The sequence below is a fragment of the Leuciscus leuciscus genome, assembly GCF_965113295.1.
Source record: "Leuciscus leuciscus genome assembly, chromosome: 16".
NCBI lineage: Eukaryota > Metazoa > Chordata > Actinopteri > Cypriniformes > Leuciscidae > Leuciscus > Leuciscus leuciscus.
The window spans coordinates 37,413,669-37,427,215 of NC_138740.1; the positions used below are offsets into that span (position 1 = coordinate 37,413,669).

The 13,547-nt window shown below is 39.2% G+C and overlaps 2 protein-coding genes across 2 annotated transcripts in view; one reads left to right on the plus strand and one right to left on the minus strand.

Annotated features, from left to right (window-relative positions):
- ccng2 (cyclin G2) lies at positions 1–5,949 on the plus strand. Its single transcript, XM_082140022.1, has 8 exons — positions 1–146; positions 947–1,089; positions 1,589–1,726; positions 1,812–2,062; positions 2,357–2,435; positions 2,522–2,620; positions 2,987–3,189; positions 4,925–5,949. Exons 2-8 carry the CDS (start codon positions 985–987, stop codon positions 5,040–5,042), a joined length of 993 nt encoding a protein of 330 aa, XP_081996148.1. The 5' UTR covers positions 1–146; positions 947–984; the 3' UTR covers positions 5,043–5,949.
- The window catches only part of taf1c (TATA-box binding protein associated factor, RNA polymerase I subunit C), a 24,468-nt gene continuing 16,579 nt past the window's right edge, over positions 5,659–13,547 (minus strand). The window contains exons 13-15 of the mRNA XM_082140012.1: positions 13,339–13,476; positions 10,279–11,597; positions 5,659–7,138 (exon numbers count right to left, since the gene is read on the minus strand). Of these exons, the coding sequence (XP_081996138.1) occupies positions 6,860–7,138; positions 10,279–11,597; positions 13,339–13,476 (1,736 nt within the window). The 3' untranslated portion in view covers positions 5,659–6,859. The remainder of the gene's footprint in view (positions 7,139–10,278; positions 11,598–13,338; positions 13,477–13,547) is intronic.

Sequence of the window (13,547 nt, forward strand, 5' to 3'; positions counted from 1 at the left end):
TTTACCTAAACAGAGAGACTTACGATCCATACGTGCCAGGCCCAGAGGGGCGGGGCTACATTCAACATCAACAAAAGGAAAGAGAAGAGAAGCAGAAAACAGACGAGAGACTCGGATACACAAACAATGTCCTTTTAATATCTCTGGTAATATACCTTTATTTACCTTCAATAATTGTCGTTAACCTTTGTTTCCTTTTTAGATGTGCGTCTAGATGAACTGTCACTGTTTAAATGATCTAACGTTAGTCGTTGTTTTTATTATGAAAATGGGTTTGATCTTTGGATATCCTGGCATTTTTATGGGCTAATTTTCGACAAGGAGTCATTCTTTATATTTCTTCTAGATTTTAATGGTATTTTATCGATCATTTGTGTATTTCATTTATGAAAGTTTTGGATTATTTTACTGGAATGACCGAATCACTTGTTTTTTAGTTTTTTTTTTGGTCGTCTTTGATGTTCACTTTCTAATCAAGTACGTTACATGTATCATTCGAAGTCAATTTCTGTATAATTCCACAGTCGATTAGATTGATCCGTAAAATGTTACAGTGCCCGATTTGTTATATTGTAATACACAGATAAACCGTATATAATGTAAGGTTAAAAACACACTGTACATCAGTGTAAAGATTTAAACCCCTCCCCCTCTGGTCGAGGTATTTTCCAGCTGAAGGATCATCTGAGCTCCACTGGATTACATTGACTTTCGATGCTGTTCTAACCTTAATAATCAAGTTAGCGTTTTTAAAAAAAGGACGTTTCCACATTTATGTGCATATCTCAGACAGAATGTGTCGGATTTATTTGTTTGTATCTCCTGTAAGAAGGCGTTAACCAGCGAAACCCGACACCGAAGCTCAGCTGCGCGGAGGGGGCTGGGCAAAACCTTGACCCATCGCTCTGGGTGAACTGAATTTACTCACTTTGTTTTCATTTTTAAGGTGCTTTGGAGACTTGAAACCCAGCTAAAGGTGAAAATATGGAGGCCTTCAAACTGTTGAAGGAGCTGAAGAGCAATTTGGAGCTGGAGGTTCATTATCTGCCTAAAGAAACCGGTCTCAGTTCGATCGAATCCACAGAAGAGGTAAACTAGTCTTACCAACTCCTGTGAAAATACATATAAAACCTTTATTTGAAAATATAAGTTATTTCAATTTGCATTGTATTTGACTTTTTATAATGTAAAAAACCTCTTAAAGGGATATTCACCCAAAATTTACTCACCCTCAAGTTGTTCCAATCCTGTATGAGTTTCTTTCTTCTGCTGAACACAAACATGATATTTTGAAGAATGCCTGTAGCCAAACAGTCCCCCCCCCCCCCCCATACTATGTAAGTCAATGGGATCCATCAACTGTTTGTCTACACATATTCTTTAAAATATATTTTTGTGTTCAGAAGACAAAATAAATTCATACAGGTTTGGAACAACCTGAGGGTGAGTAAAGGATGACTTTTTTTTTTTTTTGTGAACTATTCCTTTAATGGTCCAATTGACAATATGAAGCCTAATAGACAAAAACAAACAAACAAAAAACACAGTTTTAACTTGAAATTTCACTTATTTCTCCTTGTCCACACAGAACGGTAATGGAGTTTCAGCCAAATGTCGAGATGCTAAAGTGGAAGATCTCTTGAGTCTGACCAGTTTCTTCGGTTACAGCACTCAGACCTTCGTACTAGCCGTTAACCTGCTGGACAGGTTTCTAGCTATGATTAAGGTAACCAGTTAATTATAACTCATTCCAACTGATTAGCGTGATGTCTTCGCTGGTATAACATATCGGTTCTGTGTTCTGCGTAAAGGTTCAGTCCAAGTATTTGGCCTGCATCAGCATTAGCTGCCTCCACATCGCCGTCCGAGTGACTGAAGAAGAATGCAATGTTTCGTCCAGCCACGAGCTCATTCGCATCAGCCAGAGCAAGTTTACCGTCTCCGACCTCAGCCGAATGGAGAAGATCATATCTGAGAAACTTAACTTCCAGTTCAAAGCCGTCACAGCCTTAACCTTTCTGCATTTGTACCACGCCATTGCACTTTCGCACAAATCCAACAGGTAAGAATGGGTGGTGGCATTATCAAACTTCAGACTCAAAGCCAGATAAACTTTTTAAATGTGCAGGATTGACAAAAGGAAACTTGACTCATGAAGGTTGATGAACGGAGCTAGCAAGTGCACTTTGAGCATTTTGCAGTAAATGGGTCACAGAGAATCCAGTTAGCCATGAAAAACTAGGATAATCTTCTGACTAGACTGCACAGCAACAGCTTGTTAAATGGCAAACAGCTCAGCTAACAGTACCTAAATGCAAGCTGCACTTTGACCATCAACTCTTTTTCTCTCTTTCAGAAAAGACTTCCTGAATCTTGAGAAACTGGAAGCTCAACTGAAAGCCTGCCTATGCAGAATTGTTTTCTCCAAAGCAAAAGTAAGAACTACTTCAAAACAAACAGACCGATGCTAGAAGTGAATTATAGGAAGTTTGAATTGATAAATTTTCTTCTCTTTTTTTAGCCTTCGGTGCTCGCCTTGTCGCTCTTGATGCTTGAGATCGAGGCCTTACAGTCTGCGGATCTGCTCGAGATCGCCCACCGCATACAGACACACTTGAAGGTAAATACTCAGAGCTCAAATGCCCTGAGCATCACAATAAAACCATTCAAAAAGTAAAGAAATAAAAAGTTAATATCACAGACTGGTCGAGTAGAACTAGTTTAATCAAACAATTGTGTACCAAAACATTGTGAACACATCAATCCATTACAATTGATTGATAAAAAAAAAAAAATAGTCCTTTAGTTTCAGCAGCACTTTCATCCATGGTGTAGGGAAAAATCCAAAGCACTTAAAAGTGTCCTGTCGCCAGCAGACTATTAGTTTACACTTGTAGGTCCCGTCCCATATGAAATTACGCTGGCTCTGTGCCCTGTCCTTATGTAAGATGGTGTCTAATAGAGCAGTGTCTGTTGCCCTACTCAGATCTCGAAGGCTGACCTGGCACACTGGCGTGGCCTCGTAGACCAGTGTATGAGGGAGTACTCCTCTCCAGAATGTGCCAAACCCGACCACAAGAAGCTGATGTGGATCGTCTCGCGGAGGACAGCGCAGAACTTGCACAGCAACTACCGCTGCATCCCAGAGCTACCCACAATTCCAGAGGGCGCCTGGGACGAGAGCGAGAGGTAAACAGCTTACCTGCAGAAAGACACAGGCATTAGTATGTCACACTCATTATAATCAGGAAGTACAAGCAGAAAGTAATAGGAATATTCTGGTTTAACCGCATACAGATCATTTCAATCAAGTTTGATTACCACAGACAAATAATTTAGATGTCATTCATTGCAAAACAGACAATTTTGTTCGCAATGGATGTCTATGGGGCAAATGTACAAATCAAAATGATCTTCTGTGGCATCGTTAACTAAAGACAAAACTATTCAAAGTAGTATTCGGTAACTGAAATAAAATAGAACTTAAATATTAGATATAAATATTAGAAATGTTGCCTTTGCCACTAAGTGAAACAAAACAAGTATTAAAATGACTGATAAAATAGAAATGACAAACACATAAAATTACTAAAAACCTGAAATAAAATAACCAAAAATATATATAAAAAAACGAATTTAAAATATTAATAAAATACTATAATAGACTGTAAATAATACTAAATAACACTGAAACAATCAATTTTTCACATTATATCCCACATCACAATACTTAGATTTTCTTATTCTATAGATTACAACTTAAGTCTAAAACATCAGGAAATAGCAGTGAAATAAACAAACTTGGGAATAATTTACGTAGAGTACGCCTTTGTGCAATTTTCCATCAAAACTTCTGGTTTCAGTTCTATTAGTTCCCCCCCCCCCCCATCACATGACATATGACTTAACCTTGGTGTTTTACTGACACACACCACTTACGTCACAACCCCATCAGCACAGGCTGAAGTTCTTTCAGTATGCCCCACCCAACGCCTTACTATCAGGTGTCTTAACCGTGTTACTTGATAACTACTAATGGTTAGTCACACACCCCAGCAACCATCCCAAGCATGTTTATGTCCAAGAGCAATAAGTCATTCCTGAAACTCACAGCTGATTACAGGCTGAGAATCTAGACAGGACACACTGCTTTGAGATGGCTAATGGGTAAGATATGCATACACATCGAACTAGGCGCAGCGATGGAATGTAGGTAGAGAATAATGTCTGTTTACAAACGTCACATGTGAGTAAGAGATGGGTGTGCGAGGTGTGGCAGTTAGATGGAACAAAAACATCTCTTTTGAGAACCAAGCATATTGTACAATCAAGAGTAGATTCTGGGTTGAGCTTGATTGAAACCATCCGCATATTAGTGAAATACTTGCATGAAAATTAGGAATGTTGCCTTTGTGACTAACTGAAGTACTAAAATGACTAAATATGAAATAAAAATAAACAGAAATATTACAACAAATTGAAGCTAAATAGAAATAACATTGTGTAAAAAAAAATTAAAAAAAGAACTGTCACGGTACCTTTGAAACAACTGCATAGTTTGTATCGCTTTCACAATTTCCAAATACATTTTAGTGTCTTGATGTTAAATCGTTCAAGTATAGGCATTTGTTTCAAGCCATTTGACTTCATGAATATAATAATGACCAACTATAATAATTAAATCAGAAATTAATATATTTATCAACACCATCCAATAAGAAACACCTGAACGTCACATAAATCTTCAAAAGAATTAACAACCTCAGCTTCCTTTTGTAAATAAAAGAAAGAGACTTTAAATTCTCTCCCAAAAAAATTAGCACCTTAAGACATTCCCCAATTAAATGACTAACGCTTTCAGGGGAATCTTTAACAAAGTACACAACATGATCGCATCTGACTGTGTTTGTTCCTCTTCCAACAGTGAGGATTCAAGCGAAGACCTGAGCTCTGGGGAAGAGAGTCTGAGCAGCTCGCTGGGCAGTGACGCAGAGGGACTCTACTTCCCCTCAAACTTCCGGTCACGTGCCTGCAGACCGTAGTACGCTCGAAACCACTTGCCAAGGAGCACAATCACCAATGGAGATGTGTCCACCACAACGCCAAATAATTATCTGAATGGCTTCCTTGTCATCTTTCACGATGATGTCACAGACCTCTCCTGGCTGGAAACCTAATGTTGTACAGCGAGGTGCCATTGTGCCTGGAAAATATCCAAAATATCAGAATTGTATTTTAAAACTCTTCTTTTATGGCTTTACCGAAAGCCAGTCCACATACTGTAAAACTTCTCTTCTTGATTACTTGTGTTAAGCTAAAGTGAAATAATTCAGCACTGCACAAACACTGGCAGCTAAAAAAGAAAAGAAAACAAAAAAAGTAGTCATAGCGTTTATAGTAGTTGGTGCATGTTCGGATGTGTCAACATTCCAGCTGGCTCAATATGACATATCCAAGGTACTCTAGACTGTTATAGAACAACTTAGGACTTGTACTTTGGTGCTTTGCACAGTTTTGTAATATGATTGTAAGCGTGTGACAGCAGGAAAGCTGCGTGCCTGAAGAACTGCCGCCTCTCTGAGGTGATGGAGTTCGAGATTTACAGTGGTGTGCATGACGTTCACAGGGAGAAAAAAAAAAAAAAAGGCAGATTGTTTATTTTTGTGTGTGTATGTTTGAGTGTGTTGTTAACCTACTTGCCAACTTAGTACAAGTTTCACTTTAGCCGATGTATGAAGACAAATACTGTGTTGAAAATGTGCAACAAAAAAAGCCTGAAAAAAGGTCAATATAAAAAAAAATGTAAATTTGTGTAAATGTAAAAAACAAAACAAAAACATATACTTTCTGTATAGCTTCTTGTAGATATTAACTTATTTATTGTTATTTTGGTCATGGTAATATAAAAAAAAAACATTTACAATAAAAAAAAAGCTATTTTTAAATTCACTGAACGTCTCCTGTTTTACTTGCTTGGGTTTCATGAATATCAGCTTAACCTCTAATTGGTTCTCTGTTCCCAACAACCTCAACTATACCACACACACACAGAAAATGGCAAACAGCCAGCATGTGCTGTAAATGTCTTCACTGACACTGGATTTTACACAACAGCAACACGACAATACAATGGCTTCACCACTGAAGAGAGCCTTCGTCAAACACGTCATGATATCAGCTGATTTAAACGCCTACAAACAAGCGAATGATGCCATTCTGTCTGGTGTGATGCGATTCAAATAAAAAAGAGGAACTCATTTTCATGAGAAACCAACAACCAGTGCACTGGAAAGAAACAGTGTCAGGTCAGTTTTCATAGGCTGGAACTGATCTTTCTGTTCCCTCAGAGACACAGGTGGGGCAACATGCCCTAAACATACCATGAGATCCATTTCATAACACAATGCACTACATACAGTGATGACATTTTGAATGAGAACAAACACTAGAAAATACCACAGAGCAAGTTTTTGAACATGGTTAGAATTTGGAAAGTCAAGTAATAAACTTAATGTAATAAATTATAATGACACGACACCTCGGTTTTCCCCTATAGCCATTATACAAGTTATGTAAACTCGTTCTATCAAGTGCCACACAAAATCAAATGGACAAGCAACTAAGCTATAGACCACTAGTACGCTCTAATTGGTTCAAACAGTAAGCATTTGCTAGTCATTACAAACACACACACACTTGAGGAATTCCCGCACAGTGCACACAAACACACTCACTATAGAAACATTGGATCAAGTTCCTCGTTCAAACACATCCCGCCTGCGTACAGTGCTCAAACATTTGACACCGCACAAAAAGTAGGTCACTTGCCTGGCAGCATTCCTTGTTTGGAGCCAGATTTTTAGAAGCCCATCCGAGACTTCTTTTTAGGCTGAGAGGCCTGTGAGGAGCTTCTGATTTGGGGAACTCTCTGGGAGGACCAGGAGAGCATGGACGACTGAGTTGGCGAAGAAAGGTGAACCTGAGACAAAGAAAATCCATCATCCGGTGCGGAGTTCTGAGTAGATATCTGGGAAGCTGTAAGGGAATTAAGGTCCTTCCGCCGTTTCGAGATGGATAGACGAGGTCCCGAATCCATCCCTACTGCAACACTAGGGGTGCTAGAGATTGGTCGTTCAACCTGAAAGTAGAGGTGCATGATATATTATTGGTTATGATTATTCCTGTTATAATGGAATTTCTGCTGATACTTTCACAGATAATTTGTTAAGCTAATTTGTCATGTCACTAGTGAGGTACCTTGTTAATTTGTTATTGAGCTGATTTAAAGGGTTAGTTCACCCAAAAATGAAAATTCTGTCAGTAATTACTCACCCTAATGTTGTTCCAACCCCGTAAGACTTTTGTTCATCTTCGGAACACAAATTAAGATTCTTTTGATTAAATCTGAGAGCTGATCACTCCTTCATGGGCTTCTACATGCATGTTATTGAAACTTGCCGGCCCAGAACATCGTTAAAATAGTCCAAGTGACTACAGTGGCTCAACCATAAGTTTATCAAGTGACGAGAATACTTTTCGTGCGCAAAAACAAACAAAAATAACGACTTTATTCAACTAGAATAGCGCAGCGCTTCTGGGTTGTACGTCAGAACGTAGGCTCACTATTGGCCGAGGCTGGTCATGTGTGTGATGCTGGCCAATAGTGAGCCTACGTTCTGACGTACAACCCAGAAGCGCTGCGCAATGTTACACTACGTGAATTCACTCAGAGGCCCACACAGAAGAAAATTAATAGTTGAATAAAGTCATTATTTTTCGGGGGTTTTACGCACAAAAAGTATTCTCGTCGCTTGATAAACTTATAGTTGAGCCACTGTAGTCAGTTGGACTATTTTAACGATGTCTTTACTAACGTTCTGGGCCGGCAAGTTTCAATAACATAGAAGCCTATGGAGGAGTGAGACAGCTCTCAGATGCAATCAAAAATATCTTTATTTGTGTTCCGAAGATGAACAAAAGTCTTACGGGTTTGGAACGACATGAGGGTGAGTAAATGATGACACAGTTTTCACTTTTGGGTGAACTAACCCTTTAAAGGGTGAATGTTTATATGGGAATATTCACCCAAAAGTGAAAACTAGGGATGTCCCGATCCGATCACGTGATCGGAAATCGGGCCCGATCACGTGTTTTCAGACTCGATCGGAATCGGACGTTACCTCCCGATCAGGAGTCGGATATATATGTATACATATTCTCATTATTTTTTAACACATCTGTAGTTATGCGGTGCCACAGAGTTACGCCGGTTTCACACTGCACGCGAGCAGAGCGTAAGCAGCGCAGGAGCAGTGCGTATGGTGAGCAGGAGCAGGACACGCGCGTTTTGCTGAACCGCGGGTTGTGTACAGACAGAGTACTCTATAATGGATAAGTTGGCATTGCTTTCTTTCGTTTTCAAATACATTTAAGAGAAAAGACTTGTCAAGAAGCTTATTTTATTAATAATTTCATTTATATAACTTTTGGTTCATCTTTGTTTTTATTGTTCTGGCAACAAGTTCGTTTTTGGACATTTGTTTTCTTTTTAAATTGCTGTTGGTCATTTGATTGACTGTTTAAAACACAATAGATATCATCAATGCACTTTTGGGATAAAACTGCGGTGTATTTTGGCCATGATCAATGCATTGTCACTTTAATTCAGCATAAGCGGCGCAGCAAAAATAGACTCGGCGCCGAAACGATCGCGGCACTGCTGCTTCTGCTCCTGCTCCGCGCTGCCGCGCCGCCTCTGCGTGCGGTGTGAATGCACTAATCTGTTAACATGGGCGGCGGAAAAAATACGCGCTGCACGCTCTGCTAACGCGTGCAGTGTGAAACGAGTGCAGTTCCTAAAAGCACATTACTGGCTTTGCAAACACTGTGGCACTTATATATTTTATTTGTTTACATGCCTGCCGGGTATTTTAAGTTGAGGTGCTATTTGTTTATATATATTAGACTTTTTTTTATATTTACTGTTGCACTAAAGTCCAAAAGTGAAGAATTGATGTTGTTTATTACTTGATTGTTCAAGCTACCTCACAGAAGTACTCTGTTTGTTAACAGAGTTGTTGAATGTTAAAATAAGGAACATCCTGGATCTGTTTTTTCGCTCTTCTTTATTCTTTTTTTTATGTATTATAGAAGTATCGGATCGGGACTCGGTATCGGTAGATACTCAAAATCAAATGACTCGGACTCGAGGGCAAAAAAACCTGATCGGGACATCCCTAGTGAAAACGGTGTCATCATTTACTCACCCTCATGTTGTTCCAAACCCCTAAGACTTTCATTCATCTTCGAACACAATTTAAGATTTTTTTGATGAAATCTGTCTCCATTGACAACAACAAGACAATACAATGGCTTCACAATGCAGAGAGCCTTTGTCAACCACAATGTCATGATGTTATCAGCTGATTTAAATGCCTACAAACAAGCGAATCATGCAATTCTGTCTGGTGTGATGCGATTCACATAAAAAAAGAGGAACTCATTCTACACAACAACCACAGCGTAAAACTAATCCACCATATGAATTGAGCGGTTTAGGTCAAATTTTCTGAAGATCAATTTTTTGATGAACAAATTGAATTTAGGCTTTTATTCCCATATAAACATTCATCAGCGCACACATCAGTTGTGGTAAACGGAAGCTCAAGCATGTTCGCTTGAAGTGCGAGAACCAATAAGGTTCATTCTCGTGTTACACAGCACGTTTGAGCTTTAGCAAGAACCAATGCGGTTTGTTCGTGTTCGCTGATCAATGTTTATATGTAAATAAAACCCTAAATTGAATCTGTTCATCATATAAAGGGATCGAGTGGCTTCATAAAATTTGGACTAAACCGCTCAATTCATATGGATTAGTTTTACAATCTCTTTATGAACTTCTATGAAGCGTCAGAGTGGTAGTTGCGTAGCTGTCAATGGAGGGACAGAAAGCTCTCAGATTTCATCAAAAAGACCATCATTTGTGTTCTAGAGATGAACAAAAATCTTACAGGTTTGAAACAACATGAGGTTGAGTAAATGGCCATTTTCATTTTTGGGTAAACTAACCCTTAAATTAAAGATCAGAAAAGTATTCATATGCCGTAGACGTAATTAGTGAACATGTCTTTGTATTATGTCTATTATTAATTGATCCCAATTAAACAAGCAAAATTTATTAAGACAGCGGTTCCATTTTACAGGGATAAAAGTAATAAAATGATCGGCCACAATGACCTGCAAGTTATTGGCTATCAACTCAAATCAGTGAATCCTTACCCGAGAGGATGAGTGAGATTTTGACGGCGATGTCAAAAGGTCTTGATCAGGCCTTCTCAGAGGAGATTGTAGAGCAGATCTTAAGGGAGATTGTCCTGGTTCTTCCACAATTGATTGATCATGTAGAAACCGTCTCAGCATGATGGGGCTCTTTTTGCGCATCTCAGATCTGGACATCCATTCCTCGACGTCCGTGGATTGAGATTTTTCCAAAGTCTCATCATTAGAATCCAGAAACTGGCTTCCCGCCGATGACAAACAAAAGTCACTTCCTTGGTATTTAACAGACGAGGTGAAGCTTCCAGAAAGCGAGATGCGATGCCGAGCTCTGGCCTGCTTCATTCTCTGGCGCTTTCTACGGAGCGCCGCAATTTTCTTGGCCTGGTTCAAACCCAGCTTCTCCTCCCACCAACATTTCCAATTGCCCTCCCACGACGCAGCCAAGCGCTGGCTCAGATCGTCGTCCCAATCGTCGGGATCAATAGGATCAGGAACTGGCGTCACATTCAGGTGAGGCAAGTATGTGACCCCATGCGAGAGCGACTCTTTCTTCCTCATGACCTCTTTAAGGTCCCTCCTCAATCTAGTCAAGTGATCTTCCACGAGTTTATAGGGCTTTTTGCCTTTTAAGCCATTTAAATCGTCCGTTCTTATACGTCGAAAATGAGAGTGTCGTTTTTTTGCTGATGCCTTTTTAAAAATGGGCTTGAACCATTCGTTCCAGGCAGCCTGGAGATCAGGATCCTTGCTTGGTTTGGGTGGTCTGGTAGAGCAAGTTGGGTTATTCCCAATAGAAATGCTTAATGGGTCTTTGCGGATATCTTTATTGGTATCCGAAGCATTTAAGTGATCAACATCAACATTATCAATTACTTCCAAATGACCAAGCGCCGCTTGGCGTCCCTCAGTCTCTGAGTCACTCAGGACATCACTGTTGGCGTGGGAGTTAAAATTCACACGCTCTCCATTTTCTACAATACGTTTCACACTGACAGCTTGTTCTGGGATGTCCTTGTTGCTCGTGGTCTGAACTCTGCGCAGATCCAATGTTTGGAAAAAGACGCTTCCAGTCTCTGAGAGCTGGCGTCCCTCAGTCTCTGAGTCGCTCTGAGAAGACTGGCCGTCACTGTTGGCGTGGATCTGGAAATTCTCGGTCTCTACAGTTTCTAAAGTATGTTCCACACTGACAGCTTGTTCTGGGACGTCTTTGCTGGTCGTGGTCTGATCTGCATGCAGTTTCAATGTTTGGAAAAAGACATCTCCAGTCTCTGAGAGCTGGAAAACGGACATGTAGTCCTTATTCTGTACAGCAGCAAAACCTGAGGAATAACGAGAAAGCACCACATGAGTACAGTAGTCCAGGGCTTCGGACTAACATTTGAGAGCAGTAGCACCGGTGCCACTAAGATCTACAGATGGTGGCACCAGCACCTGATTTGATAGCACTGGGGGGTGGGGGGATTTTTAATCATAAATTCATTATTGTTTTGTAATACCAAGTACAGCAACTAATAATATGTTTATTTTTAATGGAAATGCACATTTGACCGTAGAGCACTGAGCTTGAGCTGAGATAAAGATAAAATGAACGTATGAACAACAGTAACATGTGAAAACCTAATATAAAAATATAAAAAAATATATATTTATCAACACAATATAAATAAGTGTGAAGCACTTAAGTGTCCTTGAAAAGTGAATTTAACTCTCAAAGGTTGTACAAACCCTGAAACGAATAATGTAAAAATATTCAACTATTTCTGCCACAATACCATGGTTACAGTTAACATTACGAGATTAAATCCATGGTAAATGTTAGACATGGAGATTTGTGGACTGAAAAGCCTTCTATAACTTGTTCGTTCATGACACGTTTCCACGTCAGCGCTGTTTGATCTGATATCTGTGGTTTATAACAGAATTCGGCGACGAACTTGAATGCTTCTTAAGGATGGGCGTTTTTCTAAAATATTGTATTCAAATATTCGGGCTCATAAAAATCTAATATTCGAATATTTATTTAAATGACATTTAACGAGAAAGACGTTGTTATTTTATTTAAGTTTAAGGCTTTAAGTTTTTGTCACCATTTCTGAACAAGCTTATGGTTAATCAATATCATTAATTCATTTGATTAAAAGTTTCCTTAATTCATTTGATTAAAAGTAATTCCATTTTGTAATATATAGTAATATATTTTGTAATAATTTAGTAAGATCATTTTCATCTAAGTAATTCCAAACTTCGCGAGGCAGACGACGACGACATTATGAGATCAAATGCAATCCACTTGTTAAACACGCTCCACAGCGCCACCCAGTGCATTTAATTATAACTGCGAGTTTTAGTGTTTGGGATTTATCATGGATTCACTGCATTTACGGCCAGCAAAGCAACATAGTAAAATTAAAATAGTACTTTATTTTTTAATAACAATTACAGATCGAATACTCGAAAATTTGAATATTTGTGTACACCCCTAATGCTTCTCACTAGATCTTGCAGAGATGTCATTAATACAGCAGCAAATTCAAAACGCTTTCTCACTGAATCTCCCACCGCTGTGTAATACGTGTCGCATGATCAAGACTCTGTCTATTATTCGCGCTTTGAACCTCAAACGAGTTGCGCGGTTTTGTTTCACTTTCACACTGGCAAGAAAAAAAGTGTCACAGTCTGAAGCCCTGTAGTCTGATAATCATTGCACCAAATAATAGAGTAATGCTGCACGATTAACGGAGACAAAACAGAAATTGCAGATTAGTGAAATATTCAAATCCTAAAAGCTGTGAATAAATTAAATATATGTGCAACACTGTTCATTTACACACGTTAGCAGCTCATGATCCATTGATTTCAGTGTCTCAGAGCGGCTCGGTTCGCATTAAATCCTGCTCTTTTTCGCACTTTGACTGATTATCACCTCCCCACTTCAAACCAACCTAAAAGAGACTATCATATGACAACACAGTGGTCTAATGCAATAGTTTAATATAGTAATGCTAGTCAAACAATACCATCTATCTAATACCATCCAGCTGGTTGTGAAAGTATCCTGACCTGTAACAGGCACGTTCAGTCTCTTCTGAGCGATGTGTTTCTTGTGAGGTAGCTGAAGGTTTAGGTGGCTCAGACACTCTTTGGGATTAAAAAGCCTCTGAATGGGTCCTCGAGTCTGACAGGCATTCTCCCTCCCACCTGAGAAACATAAGAGAAAATGCAGTCATTTAGTCCGTTGTTTAGTACAGTGGTTTTATTCAAAGTGTCCT

Excerpts from the sequence above, each read along its gene's own strand:
- ccng2 (XM_082140022.1), top strand. The coding sequence starts at position 985 with ATGGAGGCCTTCAAACTGTTGAAGGAGCTGAAGAGCAATTTGGAGCTG. Across the intron at positions 1,090-1,588 it reads CGATCGAATCCACAGAAGAG|AACGGTAATGGAGTTTCAGC; the intron begins GTAAACTAGTCT and ends TTGTCCACACAG. Across the intron at positions 2,436-2,521 it reads TTGTTTTCTCCAAAGCAAAA|CCTTCGGTGCTCGCCTTGTC; the intron begins GTAAGAACTACT and ends CTCTTTTTTTAG.